Source organism: Medicago truncatula, chromosome 4 (genome assembly GCF_003473485.1).
Source record: "Medicago truncatula cultivar Jemalong A17 chromosome 4, MtrunA17r5.0-ANR, whole genome shotgun sequence".
NCBI lineage: Eukaryota > Viridiplantae > Streptophyta > Magnoliopsida > Fabales > Fabaceae > Medicago > Medicago truncatula.
This window is the reverse complement of record NC_053045.1, coordinates 23,646,237-23,665,301: the sequence shown is the minus strand read 5'-3', so window position 1 is coordinate 23,665,301 and position 19,065 is coordinate 23,646,237. Positions and strand designations below refer to the sequence as shown.

Below are 19,065 nucleotides of genomic sequence, written 5' to 3'. Positions count from 1 at the left end.
TAATATAACTAACTTCGCATGCATCGCACATGTCCAAGTTCTAGTGCAGTCTAATTGTAGAATAAACATTGAAATCTATTTTGGCAATTACACTAAAATCAATTTTGGTCTAAACTATCTTAATAACATAAATTGATAAGAATCACTTTTATTTCTTTTTTTTAATGGCAAAATATATATAAATAGAAATGTACAAATACACCGTAATAGCCATCAATAGACGCTACCGAAAACCACCAAAAAGAGAGACCCCCAGGACAAATCCCTAGGAGCAACTCCAAAACAAACACCTGAAAAAGGAACCAAAAACAGAACACATCAAAGAAAGAACTACACCAACAAAAACACCTAAGCGCCCACCAAAGTTGTCGGGCACAAAGCCAAGGGACAAACCCCGAAGCCAGCCAGGAAGGAGGAGACAGAAACCCCCATCCCAATCCCCAAGCGAACCAAGGCAAAACACCACCAAAACCCTATCGATACCAGCACAGGACAGACTACACCTCCCACTCATGATAAGAACATGAACTAGCAGGGCACTTAGCCAGAACCACTTCCAGGCTAAGAGTTTCACTCTATCCACCACAGACTCCTCACAGGGAGTGCCACCAGAGAAAATAAGGTTGTTCCTAGACACCCAAATGGTCCAAATAATAGCATGTCAAACCAGAAGAAAACCTAACTCTCTTCCCCCTTCCAAGGCCAGTGAAGGCCTTGGAAAGCTGAGCAAGACCTATTGGGATGACAAACTCCCAACCTAACCACCTAGAGGCCTGATACCAAATCGGAAGAACAGCGGGACAAATGATGAACCGGTGCACCACGGATTCAGACGACACAGAACATAAAACACACACAAGATCCCTCTCAGGAAGGGGAACACCGCGCCTAACAAGATTAGACCTAGTTGGGAGCCTATCAAGAAGAAGCTACCAGGAGAAGACAATCCCCTTAGACGGGGCCCACGACTTCCAAATCCTGGACGCTGCCTGCAGGGTATCACCATGAGGGGCACCCGCATCCGGCAACCCCCTCATAAGATAAGAATAGGCAGGCTTCACTGAGAATATCCCATCGAGGGAAAGAGACTAAGACCAGACATCATCCCTATCCAGTCTAGAATGCCTGGTCGCAACCATAAGTAACTCATTAACATTAGACCAAAATATTAGACCAAAATCTTGCATCGAAAGTAAGCAACATCAATCTTGTAACTTGAATTTGATTGTAACTTAAATTAAAAGTTAACCAAGTGTTAATTTGTTTTTTCAGAAGGGAACTCTAAAAGCTCGTTCGATTCTTGGCTTAACTCTTGCCGGTTTGTTTACTCTAGCATGCATCATTATTTTTGCTTATGCATGCAGAAGAAGAGTAGCTCATATGGTTAAGCAAGGTAGGATTCTATTTTTTCCTCTATTAGATATTGTTTTGAAATTTTTGAATCTGGAGGTTTAATCTTTTGATTAAGCTTATATAATTATTTAATAAGTATAGATAAAGAAAACGTACAAAGAAATATTAGAGGGCAATTTTGCAACAGTAAAAGAATTGTGAAGGACATGATAGAAATAGAAGATTTGGAAGAGAATGACAATGAAGGAATAGAGGTTCCCTATTTTGATTTTGAGAGTATACTAGTGGCCACAAATGACTTCTCATATGCAAATAAACTTGGCAAAGGTGGTTTTGGACCAGTTTACAAGGTGATTGATTTTCCTTCTATTTATCTTTTCTGTCGGTCTAGATTTCAAGTTAAATAATGGCTTCGTGGGGATTTTTTTAGGGTAAATTTGGTGGTCAAGAAATTGCGATAAAGAGACTCTCAAGTGTTTCATCACAAGGTTCACTGGAATTCAAGAATGAGGTTGTTTTGATAGCTGATGTGTATTATCTGCAAGTGCACGGTTTACCGAAGTAGTAAAAAAGTATCATTTCAATAGGGAGTTGTTGTGATTTTGATTTTCTCTTTAGTAGTGTTTGGCTGAAAGATTAGGGTTTTAAAAGTTGGAATTTTTTATTGATTGAAAATAATAATAAAGAGTCTCGGGATCGTTGGTTCATCATAATGACAAATCTTTCATAATCCAAATCTATATACTAATTTTATGTTTAGACCTATTTCTAAAGACCAGTTTCTCTAAAGCCTATCAAGGTTTCTCTCAAGCGAAACTTTAAGGTCTCAAGGTTTTCTAGACTATTCTCATGTTTCGAAAACCTTGTCTAATCTCACATGTCAAATATTAACAACTTTCTTCTTTCGATACGTTGGTTAGTAGTTGAAATAAGAATTAAGAACAGTGAAATTAGATTAGATAAATAGGATTTACATAAAATTAGGGTTTTAGGCTTGGTTTGAATAGGATTAAGTCATTAGACTCATCTAACAATCCCAAGACAAAAAAGACTACTCACTCATGTTCATCATAGACATAGAGATTAAGAAGAAGAACATGAAAGTAAAGAACAAGAATAATAAAAAGAAAGAAAAGTAAGAACTTTTATTAATTGAAATAGTTGTCACTCCAGCTACTCTATTTATAGGGTGGCTGCTCTATTTATAGCCTAAAGCTAACTTAATGTTGAAGCAAAATCCTTTTTATTATTTTAAGGATTACAAACATATTTATTTAATTATATATTGTTATCTACTAATGATTTTTTATGAGAAATGTTTTATGAGAATGATCTTGGCACATGACAAGAACAATCAAAATAACACTCACGCATGAAGACAAGAGTGAACTTTATATGCAATGGCTTATGCATCATTAAGAGCAAGGAATTTAATATGGAATATTTTGTCTCACCAAATTAAGGAAAAGATCATATGACTTGAATTGGGTTTAATGTATGTAACACCCCGTTTTCCCAACATAAAAATTTCGCATAAATAATCAGAGTTGTTCAACATAAACGGAATGTCACATTCTTTTCTTAAAATCATAAACTGAATAAATAACTATTTATCCTTTAAAATTCAAATACAAGATCTTTAATACTTCGCAGCGGAATTTATTTCAATAACTAAAACAGTCTTTGGCACGAAGGCCTCTTCATAAATGTCTCATAAAAATCCAATCTAAAAACATAGTCATAAATCTTCTAAAACAATACGTAAGGAATAGAAAAGCAATAACAAAGTTCCCATCCCGTTACGTATCAGAGCACCTAGGACACACGAGAAGGAAAGCTCACACGACATCAACTATTCTTGGTTACCTGTTAGTTACCCATGGTGGGCAAACAGAAGGGGTGAGATTTCACAAATAATAATATTAAGCATATAATTCATCAATTACATTTAACAACATAAGCATCATCAATCATATTTAACAACTCATAGACAACATCATGTAATCATCATAATATTCATCATAGATAATAATATATCATAATTCACTTCTTTAATAGTTCATACAAAGAATCATAGCTTTAAACAATTTCATGATTTAACAACTTAACAACTCGACAACTTGATAACTTGACAACTTGACAACTTAACCTCTTGACTATGCAACTTAATCTTCTAATCATGCATGTGGTACCAATCTATACCAGTTTTCATTTCAAATTCGGACAAAGTTGTGCTGAAATTCATAAAAATTCACTGTGACCTACGTGCAGTAATTTGACCATAACTCATAAACCGAAAATCATTTTCAAGTCAAACCGACGCCACTGGAAAGCTAACACAATTATCTACAACTTTCATGTTTACACCAAAGGCTAATTCAAAACAGAAACGTGTGAAAAAGACGCAAGAACATGAAACAGGACATGCTGTCAGAGAGCAACTCTGGAAAAACACACTTTTCACCCCAAAATCCCAATTTTAACTTCCCTATGCCCAAATTTGATCCAGAAGTTTGTCTAAACATTTATATACATCAAAAGAGACTCAAAACCATATAAAACTTGACCCAAAACATTATTTTAGAAAATCATCAAATAATCACTTTTAACCCTAATTCCCAAATTCTCAAAAACGAAAACCTACAACATGTTAAATCCAATTTTTCAGAACCGATGACTTAAGATTATTGAATGTTAGTCCCACCCTTACCTTATAGATGAAAATCGCAGCACTCCTAGGTCTTCTCCCTCCTCTCGGCTTTTTCTCCCTTTTCTCCAAAATTGATCGTTATGTTTTTTCTAAACTAGGTTTCTCCTATTTATAACCCTTTTTCTATTTTATCTTATTTCTCTTTCTCCCCCAAAACTCTCTAAAATCTCATAACAAACTCTCAACTCAATCTTATTTCTATTTTCAAATCTTAATCTATTAAATAACAACATAAGCCACTTAATAAATCACATAATCAAATAAATATATTTTAAACTCTTCTTAATAAATTTTAGACTCAATTAAATAATTAAATAAATCTAATAATTCAAAGAGGGCGTTACAATGTACATAAAAGAAATATCTCTTATCTCTAATGACATATGTAACACTCTAAATGTTGTTTTATTTATTTTGATTTAAGTGGAGTCTAATATATGATTTTTGGTGATTTATGTGGTGTATTTATTTTATTATATAGTTATTTTAATAATAATTAGAATAAGTGAGAAATAATAATTATTTTGGTGTTTGGGGAAATAATAGAAATTATTAGAATTATGGGGAGTTAAGTGATAATTAAGGGGAGTTAAGTAATGGGAAGTTAGGAAAAGAAAGTCAGAACTGTTTTACGTGAAACCAAGCTTTGGGAGAGAAAACCAGGAACAAGGGAGGAGAACCAAGAGAATCCATTTGCTGTGCATTTTTCATTCTGAATTAAGGTAAGGGTGAGTTTTACTTCAGTAATATAGTTATGAAATTCTGAATTGGAGTTTAACAGGTTTTAGTGGAAATTGAGGAATTGGGTATAAGTTGAATTAATGGTATTTGGGGTAGATATTGCTGTTCTGATGTTAGAATTAGGTTCTGGATGTATAGAACACTTCATTACCTATCTGTAAACTAATTTGGGGAGTGAAATGAAGAAAAATGGGATTTTTGGGAAAAACCTGTTTTCTGCCCGTACAGAAGTTCATTGCTCGCCTCGCGAGTAGCCGTGCTCGCCATGGCGAGTGAGCAACTTCATAGCTCGCCTCGAGCAGACCAACTCGCCATGGCGAGTAACCCAAATCAAAACTGGATTTTCAAATTGTTGTTATAAGATGTTTTGGGGATGGTTTAATGTGCCTAAATGATTTTCATGATGACTGGAGCAAGTTTTAAGTTAAAAAGATGAATAGGGAGCTTAGAATTGAGGTTTGAGTGAGAAAAATGTCAAAACTCCCGAGAGCACCTACTTTTCACTCGCCTCGAGTTCGCCTTGAACTCGCCATGGCGAGTAATCTGTTTTGTGAACTCGTCATAGCGAGCAGAAGTGCTCGCGAGGCGAGCTACCCAGTTTTTGAGTGCTGAATTCTATTGTGTGAATGGTAGTGATTGATGTTGTTGTTTTGAGCATAGTTATATTTAATTATGCATTATTCTAGATTGTTGGATCATTGTTTGATGTTGTTGCTGATGGCTATAATGTATGCTATAATTATTGAATCATACATGTTGTATTATTTGGAGTCATATGGAGAATGTATGCATGGTCTAGTTGTATGTAGATATACACGAGTGGGTACATTGCATATGCATAAACAGCGGAGAGGACTAATGTCCTGGAGTACTAGTTGTTCACAGCGGTGAGGGCTTCGGTCCTGATGAATGCTTTAACCATTCAAAAGCGGTGAGGGCTTCGGTCCTGTTTGGTACCACATGCATAATTGCATATCTGAGGAGTCTTAGTAGTGTCGTCATGTCATGCATGAGTCTTGGTCGTTGGTTGTAGTTGACATATTAATGATGATGATGTTGTTGATGGATATATACATATTTATATACATATTATGATGAATAGATTTGATGAGATGTTGTTGTTGCTTGTGAAATACATATCTATATTTGCAAGATGATAAAATGATATTTATAGGGTGTTAGATTCAATTGAAGAGTTTAATATCTATATTTTATTGTTGTGAATCTCACCCCTTCTGCTTGAAAATGTTGCCCTTCCTATGGGTAACTTGCAGGTGATCCTGAGTAGTCGGTGGTGGCTCAAGAGTCGTGTCTAGGGCTCTGATACGTGGGATGGGAATTATTATTATTATTATTATTGTTTTCTTTCCTATGTATCAAATTTTGGAACTTGATGATGTGGCCCTTTGTTGGTTGATTTATTGTTGTTTAGGCTTAATGCCAAGATATTATTGGAGGTTTAAATAATTGTTGATGTTGAAACAAATATTCCGCTGCAAGTTTATTGATGTTTGACAGTTGTTTATTTAAATAGTTATATATGCTATTTAAGGAATTTTGAAATGTAGTGTAACATGCCCGTTTGGTGCTTAACTCTGATGTTTATGTTATATTTAATTACTTTTGGGTAACGGGGTGTTACAACATATACATGATATCATGCCATGACATCACATAAGTCACTTCACATGAGTTGTATCCAAGAAAGCAACAAACAGCTTGCATAAACGCGTGAAAGCTCTTTTCATGTACTTGCTGGATTTTCAAGAACGTTCTGTACAGGCTCAAGAACATTCTGCAAGTGTATTTTTTCATACCTTTCCAACAAGCAAAGTTTGGAGCGCAAACTTCAAATTCAAATTAAAGGAAAGGACAGCTGGTTTATTGATTGGGGAACAAGTCTTTGGCTTCTATAAATAGAGGAAGACATCCAAGGCAAAAACCAAGAGTTTGAAATACAAAAGCATTTATCTCTCTCAAAGCAAACAAACTATCAATCTCTTCAACAATCTTTCTACAACAAGCAAAGCAAACTCCATAATCTTTCACTATATTTACCATCTTTATCTCTTTTATTTGAGAATATCTTTTTGAGTTTGCCTTTGTAAAAGTCTCTTTTGTTTTGAGACATCACGACCTAAACTCATCATCATACATGAGTGTAAACTAGTTCTCAAGTCTATTGGGCTTAATAGTTTGAGATAGGTGTTCTGGACTGATCTGGTGTGATCAAGACCTTATAGTGTTGGTTAGAAGTTTCTACCAACTGAAAACTATAGTGGATAATCTCACACGAAGTGTGGGGACTGGAAGTAGCCGGATTGGGTGAATCAGGATAACTCTCCTGTGTTATTTCTCTCTCTCTCTCTCTCTATCTTGACACAATATTCACACACAATCACACACACTTTATTTGCTTATCTCCAGAACACTCTGGTCCCATTTAAATCTCTACTATATTAATCCAGAGTTCTCTGGTCCTTATAATTAATTATTACTTTACTAATTACATTACTTCCAGAACACTCTGGTCCCGTTTAAACCTCAATCATATTAATCCAGAGTTCTCAGGTCCTTATAATTAATTTATTAATTACACTGCTTCCAGAACATTCTGGTCCAAGATAAAACAACTGCATAATATTTAACCAAAGTTTAAATTCAGCATAATATATTGTTTTATTACTCTTACTCTCCAGAACATTCTGGTCCTTAACTGAATCTTTATATTTCAGCTTTATATCATTTTCTTATTCTGCTCCAGATCATTATGGTCCTAAAATTATTATTTATTTGACTAACGTATCTTAACCAAGAAATTTTCTTGAGTATAAAATTTAATATAAACTTTCAGGAATAATTTAAAAAGGGTCACAATTCAAACCCCCCCTTTCTTGTGACATTTATTGCTACTTCACTTAAGCCCTAAGAAAATGAATAAAAATTACATAGCAAGCAACCCATGGGCTTTTAGGTCTGAAAATATATCAAAATAGCAGCCTGAAACTTTGGCACGGCTGTGCTCAGCTTAGCATGAGCCATGTCAGTCTTTGAACAAAACAGCAAAAAGGGGAGCTGGCATCGAGTACGGTCGTGCACCTGCAGGCACGGGCCGTGCCAGTCTCTCTGGAGTTTGGCATGCTTGAATAACTTGGAGGCTCGGTTTGGATTTTGTCAGGCACGGGCCTGATATTTTTGCACATGATCTTCATATTTTTGGCCTGAATCAGCTCCAAATCATGCTCTAGATCCTTCCATTCCTTAATCATGCTCCAAAACCCTTTCTTCTGCTCCAAGACTCAATTTTTCACCATATTTGTTCCTGAAATTAAATAACAACAAATTGAAGTAAAATAGTTCTAGAAAGTAATTAAAAACACATAAAATCTAAATAAAATAGACTCTAATAAACACTAAATTATTGACTTATCAATAGCTAAACTTCAACATCGTAACCTTGTTAAATTACGCGGCTGCTCCTGTGTAAAAGGAGAGGAAAAAGTTCTGCTTTATGAGTATATGCGTAACAAGAGCTTGGACTTATTGATATTCGGTTGGTCTCTAATTTTATCTATCATTTGTGGTGTTTTCTGCGTTTGGAGTACATTGATTAATTATTTTTCTCCTTTAAATGGTAAACTAAAACATTCACAGATTCGACAAAAAGCGTAATTTTGGATTGGCCAATGCGGTTTGAAATAATTCTCGGAATTGCCCGTGGACTGCTCTATCTTCATCAAGACTCAAGACTTAGAGTTATTCACCGAGATTTGAAAACTAGCAACATTCTTCTAGATGAGGAGATGCAACCAAAAATCTCAGATTTTGGAATAGCAAGAACATTTGCAGGCAAAGAAACAGAGGCAAGCACAGAGAGGGTTGTTGGTACATAGTAAGTTCAATTTCTAGTCCTTTTACTTCTATTTTTCTTTCTCAATGGAATTCTCCTTATACTTTTTGCTAAATATACTTCTTTTGTATGACCATAAAGGGATGTTATAACAACATTATTATTATGAATCTCTCAACATTCTTTGTTGAGATATCTAGTCGTTTCTATTTGCATGTGAGTGATTTTCTGTATGTTGACAGCGGGTACATGTCTCCTGAGTATGCGTTGGATGGATATATTTCAACAAAGTCAGATGTTTTCAGTTGGCGTTGTCTTGCTTGAGATCATCAGTGGAAAAAGGAACACCGGGTTCTATCGGTCTAAAGAGATTTCAAGTCTTTTGGGTTAAGTATGTTCCACCCTTTGCATTCAATTTTTATTTTCTACAATTAATGTTTTTTTATTTAGAGATTTACATCTTATTACCAGGCTTGGAGACTATGGAGAGAGGATAAACTGCTAGATTTAATGGACCCGTCTCTATGTGATACTTACAACGCCAACCAATTTATATATTAGGTGTTCCCAAATTGGACTCTTATGCGTACAGGATGAACCGGATGATCGTCCACACATGTCAAATGTGGTGACCATGCTAGAGAGTGAAACTACAACCCTCATAACCCCTAAACAACCAACCTTTTTTTCACGTAAAGACCTATCTAGTACAGCTTCTTCAAGTCTGCAGATTGAAAGTAGCATTGAAGAATGCAGATAAGAGATAAAACATGACTCCAATTGAACACTCCAGGCTTAGAAATTGGTTCAAGCAATCAATAGTTTGTTTTATTGTTTTTACTTTTAAATTATACCAACAGTTAAAAGTCATGTAATTTTTTAGCACAACTCTATTCCTAATGTCACAAGCATGAGAATAACATTGTCTGAAATGAATATCTTTCTTGCTAAGGAATGTATTTTTAATTTTTATAGGAAAAACTAAGATCACTGACCTAATGTGCTGCCATATTAATAAAACAGTTAGAAGTTAGTCATGTTTTTGTCTGGTCAGTTATGATAATTGTGACATAACAGTATATGTTACCGAATGTTCAAGCCAATGTATGCTCCTCAAACAACGACATCAATGGCCGAAAATATATTGAAAATACAGAGGATATTCTGAAGAATTTAATAAGTTTTATATGAATTTGGAAAATGAGTAAGAATGTGTTGAAAATATTAAATTTTGGAGTGTCATGATACGATTTTTCAACTTCTGAGCTGTCAACTTGCAAGCAACGTTTAAAAAGGAAAAGACTATCTGTTTTATTAAACAAACCACAAGCCTATAAAGTACAAGTGAATCAGACGATACTGAGTTATCAACAAAATATGTATGATCAATTGAAGTTACAATTCTTTTGTCACAAGCAGATTTTAGTGTTCAAAACGCACATTGCTTTCCAATAGGGGATTAGGGGTACAAAAGATCATCCAATTAATTCTTGATAATCATCTAACTTTCTACTAACAAAGTGTTATAATGTACATTGAGTTAGGTGGATAGTAGATCATACCTTGCAACATGGACTTCCAAAGCAGTGCCCAACTTCATTCGTACACATCATACTTGATCAATTATGCCACATGCGAAACTATTCTTCAACATGCTCTAAAATTTTAACTCCACCCCGTTTTATAAACTTTGTCATACGAGAACCTAACTTAACCTTCGAAGTCTTCCTTCTGTATCTATTTCTATCTAACTCAACATTATCATCTTCAAATGATGTTTCAGGGTTGATTGTTACCACCCTTTTACCACTTCCTTTCAGTAAATAACTTTCCTTGCTTATGTTTCTATCTAACTCAACATTAACATCTTCAACGTTATGTAGCATTGGTGCTGGTTGGTTACCGGTACAAAGTCGGCCAAAGTAGTACATGGGTTCAATATAGCATGTAGAGGAAGAAACGATACCCTTCAGACTACTTGGCTTGACAAGCTTAATAAAATCCTCTAGCTCTGCACAGTTTGAATGATCAGAGTAAGGAACTGAAAATATATACTTGTCGAACATTTTGGGGGATCCTGTTTTGTCGATTTTCTTATCCATCTGGACCTGAGTACTATCTGTGTCACACCTGCTTCTCTTAGAACCCGACGTCAAAAAAGAACCAGAGAGAAACTCGTTCTTTTTAAGGGATTTCTTTACCCATGGAAGACCTGATGGCAAAATTCCTATAGTTGGGCGTATTAAATTTAATCCCTCCAATGTTTTCCTGCTAAAGCTATACATTGGAACAGCTCTGACTCTAGTAACGGTTGTATCTGTTGTAAATACATCAGGTAAACCAAGAAGATGCATAGTCTGCAACCGCTGTGGCGACACCCAAATCTTCAATTGAAAAATAAGCAAATCAGTGAAAAATCAATAGGTAAAGGAGGAAGAATCAAGTAAAATATAATGCAAAATCCAAATTAACTTTATCAACAAAATGGTAAGATGCAAAGTTTTGTAGTGATATAAACATGACAATTTGCATATAAAACATGACACTTCAAGCACATTCTGAACAGTTGATATCAGGTTTCAAGTTTAAAATGATAGTGATAGTTAAGGTCATAAAATTATCAATCATAAAACTCTAGCATTGGTTTACCATTCTCCTTAAATACAACATAGTAGCATGATGGATATACTTTTGATCTGAAGAGAAATTGAATACCTCTATATCAAAGGCCCTTGAAATCTGAAGCAAGAGATCTTCTTTCCCATAATTATTGATTCCGATAATAACATCATGGTCAGGATGAGATGAAATTATATCAATTACCTGAAATCAGACATCAACCAAGTCAAAAGAAAACATTCGTGAAGAGAAAAGGGGATATGCATTGTCAGTGTAAACTAGTTTTACACTGACAACTACTGATGACAATCAATCATACACTATTTTTAGAGTCAATCATAACTAGGGAGATGAACTTTTGATATGACCATTGATGAAGTAAGTGTTATTTTACTGTTATTTTTCATTTTAAGTTGGTTCCTTGAGGACAAGTAACGGTTCAAGTTTGGGGTTGTGATGACAATCAGTCATACACTATTTTTAGAGTCAATTTTAGTTAAATTTTTAGTCAATTTTTACTAGTTTAGTATTTAATTAGGAGCCATTTTAAATAAAGCATTATTTCTAATTTATTGATATTAATGTGGCACTTGTCTAGCCTAATAAGAAAAAGGAGTTATGAGTAGAAAAATAGCAGCAAGATTATTTGGTGCATTGGGCTATGCATAATTTGTGGACCCGAGAGAATTAACAAGGGATTAATATGTGAAGAAAATATAAGTGCCAGAGCCATATAAAAAGGAGGGGTGCTGCACAACAGCCTGGTGTTCACGTTCTAGACATTCACGATTGGGCACAACGGGACCTAGGTTTCACGTTTTTTTGGAGAAAGAGCACGGAATGAAAGGAAAGCCACAAGCAAAAACGCACGCACGCATATAGAAGAGTAGCATCACGGATTGAAGAAATTTGATGAGTAAAACATCTCTCTTCGTAATTTCTTTTACCCTTATTGTTTAAATTCTTTTATCATGAGTGGCTAATTTTATTGATTAGGTCATAGATGATTTTGTTCTAGCTCATGACTATGTAACCTGTAACTCTTAATCTTTATGAATGCCATTCTAATTTATTCGGTAGAAATCGTTCTTAATGCTTTTATGATTCTGTTGAATCATTTCAGCTTGGAAATTTCGTTATTGTTTAGGATTTCTGTCAATTACATTTTTTGTCTATATATTAAAAAATTGAAAAAAATTATGATTTATGTTCTTCATGTTTATCTCATTGTACTTTGATCCTAAAAAGTTTATCCAAATTTCGCACCTATGATAGACAGGTTATTAGACAGGTTACGCCTTTATGACACAGAGGAGATTGTCACGTTGGAGTATGAAAAATATCTGCTTTCTTGGAAGATAAAACAATGGGACAATCAAATCTCAAGATTAAATGTGAGATGTGATCTTCATGAGGTGAATCATCAAGGTACAGATTGTGAAGGGCTGAAAGAGCTTATCAACATCAATTACAATACTCAGCTTCAAAATATTTTGGATGATATCTTGATATTAAATCAAGTTTCATTTGAGAAATTTGAAGTTCAGTGTGGTGATCTTGTTGGGAAAGCGAATGAATGTGAGAAGCAGCTGGTTGAGATGGAGACTGGGTGTCATGTTGTGGTGGAAGAAAATGCACAAGTGAGGAATGTTGGTCTCTATCTGAAGTCTCAACCAACGGGGTTGAAAGAAATCATTCATTTGCAAAGGTATATCTATTATTGTTTTTGGTGGGAGAGCTCAAATGCCGAAAGTCTAGCAGTTGGATCATGGGAGCATCTGCTACATTGTATGAAGTTCATGGAATTTCTACCAAACAAGAGGAAAAAGAAAGATGATATATTCTTTCTTTCATATTTTCCACCCTAACAGTGGCTGAGGCGTCAAGTTTAATGATGTAAAAGAAAGCGCTTGATGGGAGTCAACCCATCATATTTTCTAATTTTGTTTATTTTGCAGGTATTTCTATTCAGTAAAAAAATAATTAAAAGATGGACGGAAAAAGAAATCAGATTCCACATCAGTTCTTATTTTTTTTTCAATAACTTGTCTTTGTCGGTTGTGTCAATTCTCAGTTTGGTTCCCATTTTTAATAACTTTTATTGTTTGCTTGTTTGTTATTAATGAATTTACTTTTCTTGAATTTTACCAGTCTAGTAACAAAGATTTCACCAATGGTTTGTCAAAAGTTCCAAGGAGGTGGTTGCTTGATTAAGTACCATAAGAGAAGTGAATTGCAGGAAATGATGCTTAGGTAGCCACAACTTCCAGAAACCTCAGCTTGTAAGGTTATGGCCTAAACTTATTTTTCAATTTTTACAAATATGAGTGTTTCCATGTAGATGTTGTTTCTATGATTTGCGATTTTTCTTTGTAATTGATTGGTCATATATTGTACACACTAAGGCAAATTGCTTGTACCTTGAGCCTTTGTAGCCCATCTTTGTTTATATTGAATTATCATTTGTTTAAACCAAGTTGAGCCACTAGGATTTAGACCCCTTGTTTCGGTGACTAACCACATTACAAGCCTAGAGACTTTAGAATGTACCCAAAATTTTGTTGGAGTTAGGCATGTTTATGCGTGTTATTTTGAAAAGTTTAAGTTTGGGGTTGCTCTTGGAACTAGCAACACTCTAAGTTTGGGGTAGGGGTACTAGAGAAAGGAAAAGCAAAATCACTTTGTGCTATAAAAATAATAATAAGCATGATAAAATAAGCTGAATTGTCAAATTTGCAGCTAAAAAAAATATATAAAATCCTTATAGTCAAAAAGTAATCAGTTGTTTCATTCAGTAAAAAAAAAAAAAAAACTCTAGTCCCCTGATATGATATTGTGGTGCGTGGTGTGCCTTAGATCAGTTGGATGAAGTCTAACTCCGTTGTTTTCTTAAACCTATTTTCCAAATGATCCCACCCCTAACCTAAGCCACGTTATAACCTAAAAAGTCCTTAAAAGTGTGTGCATAATATTGACTTTGATTGATTCTTAGAAATTTTTCAAGTTTTGGTAATATAGTAGTTCTACATGTCGACTAAGTGAACCACGTTATATTTCAATATATTGCTGTGAGAAGTTGTGGAATGGATGTGTAACCAAGCAAGTTAGCTCATCATTTGCTAACTAGGGAAATGAACTTTTGATATGACCATTGATGAAGTAAGTGTTATTTTACTGTTATTTTTCATTTTAAGTTGGTTCCTTGAGGACAAATAACGGTTCAAGTTTGGGGTTGTGATGACAATCAGTCATACACTATTTTTAGAGTCAATTTTAGTTGAATTTTTAGTCAATTTTTACTAGTTTAGTATTTAATAAGGAGCCAGTTTAAATAAAGCATCATTTCTAATTTATTGATATTAATGTGGCACTTGTCTAGCCTAATAAGAAAAAGGAGTTATGAGTAGAAAAATAGCAGCAAGATTATTTGGTGCATTGGGCTATGCATAATTTGTGGACCCGAGAGAATTAACAAGGGATTAATATGTGAAGAAAATATAAGTGCCAGAGCCATATAAAAAGTAGGGGCGCTACACAACAGCCTGGTATTCACGTTCTAGACATTCACGATTGGGCACAACGGGAGCTAGGTTTCACGTTTTTTTGGAGAAAGAGCACGGAATGAAAGGAAAGCCACAAGCAAAAACGCACGCACGCATATAGAAGAGTAGCATCACGGATTGAAGAAATTTGATGAGTAAAACATCTCTCTTCGTAATTTGTTTTAACCTTGTTGTTTAAATTCTTTTATCATGAGTGGCTAATTTCCATTGATTAGGTCATAGATGATTTTGTTCTAGCTCATGACTATGTAACCTGTAACTCTTAATCTTTATGAATGCCATTCTAATTTATTCAGTAGAAATCGTTCTTAATGCTTTCATGATTCTGACTTAATATAACTGATTTAAGAGATTGTATGACTATTGACCGTAGCGTATAACTCTGACATATTTATACTGTTCAATCTAACGGACAATCTAGGGATGGAGAGTTGTTAGGTTGTGATAATTGGATTAACGGACTTAAAACCTTTGAGGATTATAGGTTCACCTAAGGGATTAGGGAATTATAATCAGAAATGAGGGCTTAGGATCAAGGGATTGACCTAAGCTATTTTGTTAATTTGTCGTAAACTTTATAGCATTCGTAGACTTAAGAAACAGGTTGCTAATGAGCGATGAGCAGATGAATTGAATGACCTAGTCATCTCTCCAAATTATTTCTCAAACCAATTTTACATTTACCATTTTATTTTAACTTGCAAATCAAACCAATTGCCTCAGTGCACACCCCCCCCCCCCCCCCCCCCCCCCCCCCCATTTTACAAACATCCTCAATAATAACGTTACTACCGAGTAGAAGTTGAAACAGTCCATGTGGATACGAATCTTACAAATTTTATTTCTTCGATATAAGTTAGTACACTTGCTAATTTTGTATCAACAACCAATGAGAATCAAGTAATTGACAGTTCCCTTTAAAATGCAGTTTTAAAATGGAGTTATTCAGCAACACAATGAAATGTCAGTGAATGTGGGTGCAAAAGAGTTGTACACCGACACTGCACAGTGCAGCTCTATTAAATTCTTTTGTGAATATGGTAAACATTTGGTTTATTAAACACAGATATGAACACCACTGATGAAACTTGCTAAGATATTTTCTTAGAGAAGGGGGAGCCTTAACGCAGCGGTAAGGTTGTTGTCATGTGATTAAAAGGTCATGGGCCTCTTATGTAAAAATAGGGTAAGGTTGCGTACAATACACCAAATGGTGGGACCCCTTCCCGAACCCTACGTTGCGGGAGCATTATTGCCCCAGGCTTATTCGATATTCATTAATCCCATTTTCCGAACCCTAACACAATTATCACAGCATTTCTATCCCAAATTCATAACTCAATGAATGTTTCAAATTAGGGCAACAATGATAGAATTGCAATGTACCTGTTGAGCCGCAACGCTACGACTAGGAAATTCATAAGTAGGATTAGCATAAGTATTATCAAGGCAAACAACATCAACAACACCATCATGTTCCTTTAGAGCAACACCAAGCATTTCTCTAGCAATCCTTGCCTTCTCACAACTACCTTCCCAACGAAAATCACCGGTATGAAGCTCACAACCAAAATCTCCACGAAAAAGCAACATAATCGAACCTATTCCAAAAACTCAACAAATAACAAATCAAACGACAGAACTGAAATCAAAGTAGTAAAATAGTCGTCAGTAGTACTACTTTACTCCCTTTGTCTCATAATAACAGTCTTTTTATCATATATTTTTCTCAGAATAATTGTCACTTTAAAATATCAATGCCACATTTATTATTATTTTTTTCTCATTATTATACCTTATTTATTGAATTCCATCAAACTTAACTACTCCTCAAACTATAGTTAATAAGGTGTTTTAGCAAACGATACTAATTTTACCATCAAAATCAACACAATTAATCATTTCCTTAATAATTGTGCATAAACCTTAAACGATTACTCCCTCCGTTTTTAAATATAAGCAAATTTTACTTTTTAGATTTATTCAATTAATGATGTATGTAGTTCATAATATGGACCACATACATCATTAATTGAATAAACCTAAAAAGTAAAATTTACTTATATTCAAAAACGGATGGAGTATTATTTAGAGACGGAGAGAGTAATTAATAACAATTTCTACTTCCTGTACTACTAGTAGCAACCAATGAAGCCCTCACTAACACAAACATCAGACACGACAGTGGTACAAACTCGTCTAAGTAATGAATAGTTTAAATGTGTTAAGGATATGTACCGGGACAGTGACAGGCATCGATGGCGGTGACAATGACGGTGGTGGGATTGGAAGAAGAAGGTGAACGGAGTGAGATAGTGTGGGAGGTGCCAGTATGAAGAATGCGGAGAAGAGAGAGATTGAAATTGGGGAATTTGATTGGAAGTAGTCTGGCGGTGATTGGAGAGCAGAAGAGTGGGCCATGTGACCATTTAGAAGAAAGGCCTTTAGTGTGATCGGAGTGAAGATGTGTTAAGAAATATGCTTCACTTCCTCTTGCCCAACGATCTACCGATATTAAACCATCTTCCATTTTTGGTGACGGAGAAAGAAACACTGCTGTTAAAAAAGTGTGAACCTCTTTCTTTGGAGTGTAAGTGATGATGAGAATGAGAAATTTTCTTTTATATTTTTATTTGGGGAATGCTTAGGCGGGAATTTTGATTTTTGTTTTCTACCTTTTTTTGTGCTGGCCGGGAAAATTGAGAGTGATGACCACTTTTGTTTTGTGTTATTTATTTAAAAAAAAAAAAAAGATGCAACAGCATCAAATCATTTCATTGAAAAAAAGGAAAAAAGAGTACAGAATAGAAAAAGGGGATTAGACCAAAATCTTTTTAAAAGATGGTGAATCTAAAGTTGGCATTTCCAATCTACTCTTAATATACTCCCCTGTAACAAAGTCAGGAACAGTATCAAACCAAAAAAGATCAAAAGAGGATAAAGAAGTTAAATATTTTGATGTCTAATGAATTATATTTTTATAAATAGATAGCCCTTATGATTCTTAAAGAGTACTCCATAAGCATTGGTTAATTTCTCTTAGTTTAACTATCTACAAAGTTTCAGTTTCTCTCTCTAACTTTCTATGTCTCTTACACGACCTTTCATCATGCATGAGCAAGCATGATATAATTAATTAAAACATCAATCTTTGGTTCGCGGTTTTAACTTAGTTCATCATTTGATTCGCTGTTTTAATTTAATTTATGTCGTCGTTTTAATTTAATTCTACTTGTACTTAGGGGAGGAGCCAGAAATTTAAAGTCAGGAGGACCGAGTACAACAAACACTTTTTTTAGCAAACAAGGAACATAATTTGATTAAAAAAATCATTTTTTAAATGCAAAATATATATAAGAAACCCTAAACTAATATTTTCTTGTTTCTTAAAGAAAATTATAACTATTTCCGGTATAAGAGACATTAATAAATAAGTATAGTTATCAAACAATTATTGACTTAATAGTGAAAAAAAATAGGAAGAGAAAAAAAAGCACCATTGTAAAAAATAGAAAAATAATAGTGCATACGTTTTAGATTAAATGTGTTTTTAGAGAATGACGAATTGTTCAAGATAACTTGAGTTTGATTCTTAAGTAGAACAAATTTTGACCAAATTTTACTTAACTCTTGGCTAAACTCCGAATCACAATGACCTATTTACCCTGAGAATCGAAGGGCTAATACAAAAAGAGAACGACAATTGACTAAATAGAAAAACTTTTATACAAGTGTGAGAGACATTAAATTTTTATCATCAGAGAATAAAATACATTAAGGACTAAATTATATCCTAATCCCCTATTTTTATTTTAGGTTTTAATTTGCTCTTTTTTTTCCGTTAAAATAATCTTTTATTTTGCAAAGATATATCATCGTGGTTCATTCCATTTAAAATATGATGCGAAAAGAACCATGTGAGATAATTTAAAATACTATAACATATAAAACAAATGATATTAGTTGTCAATTAATCTAATAACATTGTAAACATTTTAATTAGATTAATTGAGGGGACCATAACCTAATATACAGTTTATGAAACATATAATACAATTTAATTGTAGTATATAGAAAAAATTATTGATAGTGTAAGGGGGACCTATCTCCAAAGGCCCCCCTCTCCCTCTACCACTGTTGTACCATGTTATTATTTTAAATAAAATAATTGTCTGTAGAGTTTTGGTTTCTCTCTTCAACTCTCAATCTCTTACATGACCTTTCATGAT

At 34.3% G+C, this 19,065-nt stretch overlaps 2 protein-coding genes across 3 annotated transcripts; one reads left to right on the top strand and one right to left on the bottom strand.

Annotated features, from left to right (window-relative positions):
- The first annotated feature begins 1,559 nt into the window (after positions 1 to 1,559).
- On the top strand, positions 1,560 to 9,037 carry LOC120579941 (G-type lectin S-receptor-like serine/threonine-protein kinase At4g03230). Its single transcript, XM_039832708.1, has 5 exons — positions 1,560 to 1,703; positions 1,784 to 1,904; positions 8,241 to 8,357; positions 8,459 to 8,696; positions 8,897 to 9,037. Exons 1-5 carry the CDS (start codon positions 1,560 to 1,562, stop codon positions 8,976 to 8,978), a joined length of 702 nt encoding a protein of 233 aa, XP_039688642.1. The 3' UTR covers positions 8,979 to 9,037.
- Positions 7,612 to 17,616, bottom strand: LOC25483430 (5' exonuclease Apollo). Of its 2 annotated transcripts, XR_003009475.2 has the most exons (5): positions 17,075 to 17,616; positions 16,223 to 16,437; positions 11,370 to 11,477; positions 10,217 to 11,038; positions 7,612 to 8,126 (listed from the first exon to the last, which is right to left on the bottom strand). XR_003009475.2 is itself a non-coding variant. In XM_013612124.3 (4 exons), the coding sequence occupies exons 1-4, from the start codon at positions 17,364 to 17,366 to the stop codon at positions 10,295 to 10,297; spliced, it is 1,359 nt and encodes a 452-aa protein (XP_013467578.1). In that variant the 5' UTR covers positions 17,367 to 17,616; the 3' UTR covers positions 9,943 to 10,294. The 2 variants fall into 2 exon arrangements, 1 of the variants encoding a protein (XP_013467578.1); XM_013612124.3 differs by lacking the exon at positions 7,612 to 8,126 and having other exon boundaries at positions 9,943 to 11,038.
- Between the last annotated feature and the right edge of the window lie 1,449 nt (positions 17,617 to 19,065).

Excerpts from the sequence above, each read along its gene's own strand:
- LOC120579941 (XM_039832708.1), top strand. The coding sequence starts at position 1,560 with ATGATAGAAATAGAAGATTTGGAAGAGAATGACAATGAAGGAATAGAG. Across the intron at positions 1,704-1,783 it reads GTTTTGGACCAGTTTACAAG|GGTAAATTTGGTGGTCAAGA; the intron begins GTGATTGATTTT and ends GGATTTTTTTAG. Across the intron at positions 1,905-8,240 it reads GTATTATCTGCAAGTGCACG|CTAAACTTCAACATCGTAAC; the intron begins GTTTACCGAAGT and ends ACTTATCAATAG.
- LOC25483430 (XM_013612124.3), bottom strand. The coding sequence starts at position 17,366 with ATGGAAGATGGTTTAATATCGGTAGATCGTTGGGCAAGAGGAAGTGAA. Across the intron at positions 16,438-17,074 it reads CGATGCCTGTCACTGTCCCG|GTTCGATTATGTTGCTTTTT; the intron begins GTACATATCCTT and ends TTTTTGGAATAG. Across the intron at positions 11,478-16,222 it reads GTAGCGTTGCGGCTCAACAG|GTAATTGATATAATTTCATC; the intron begins GTACATTGCAAT and ends GTCTGATTTCAG.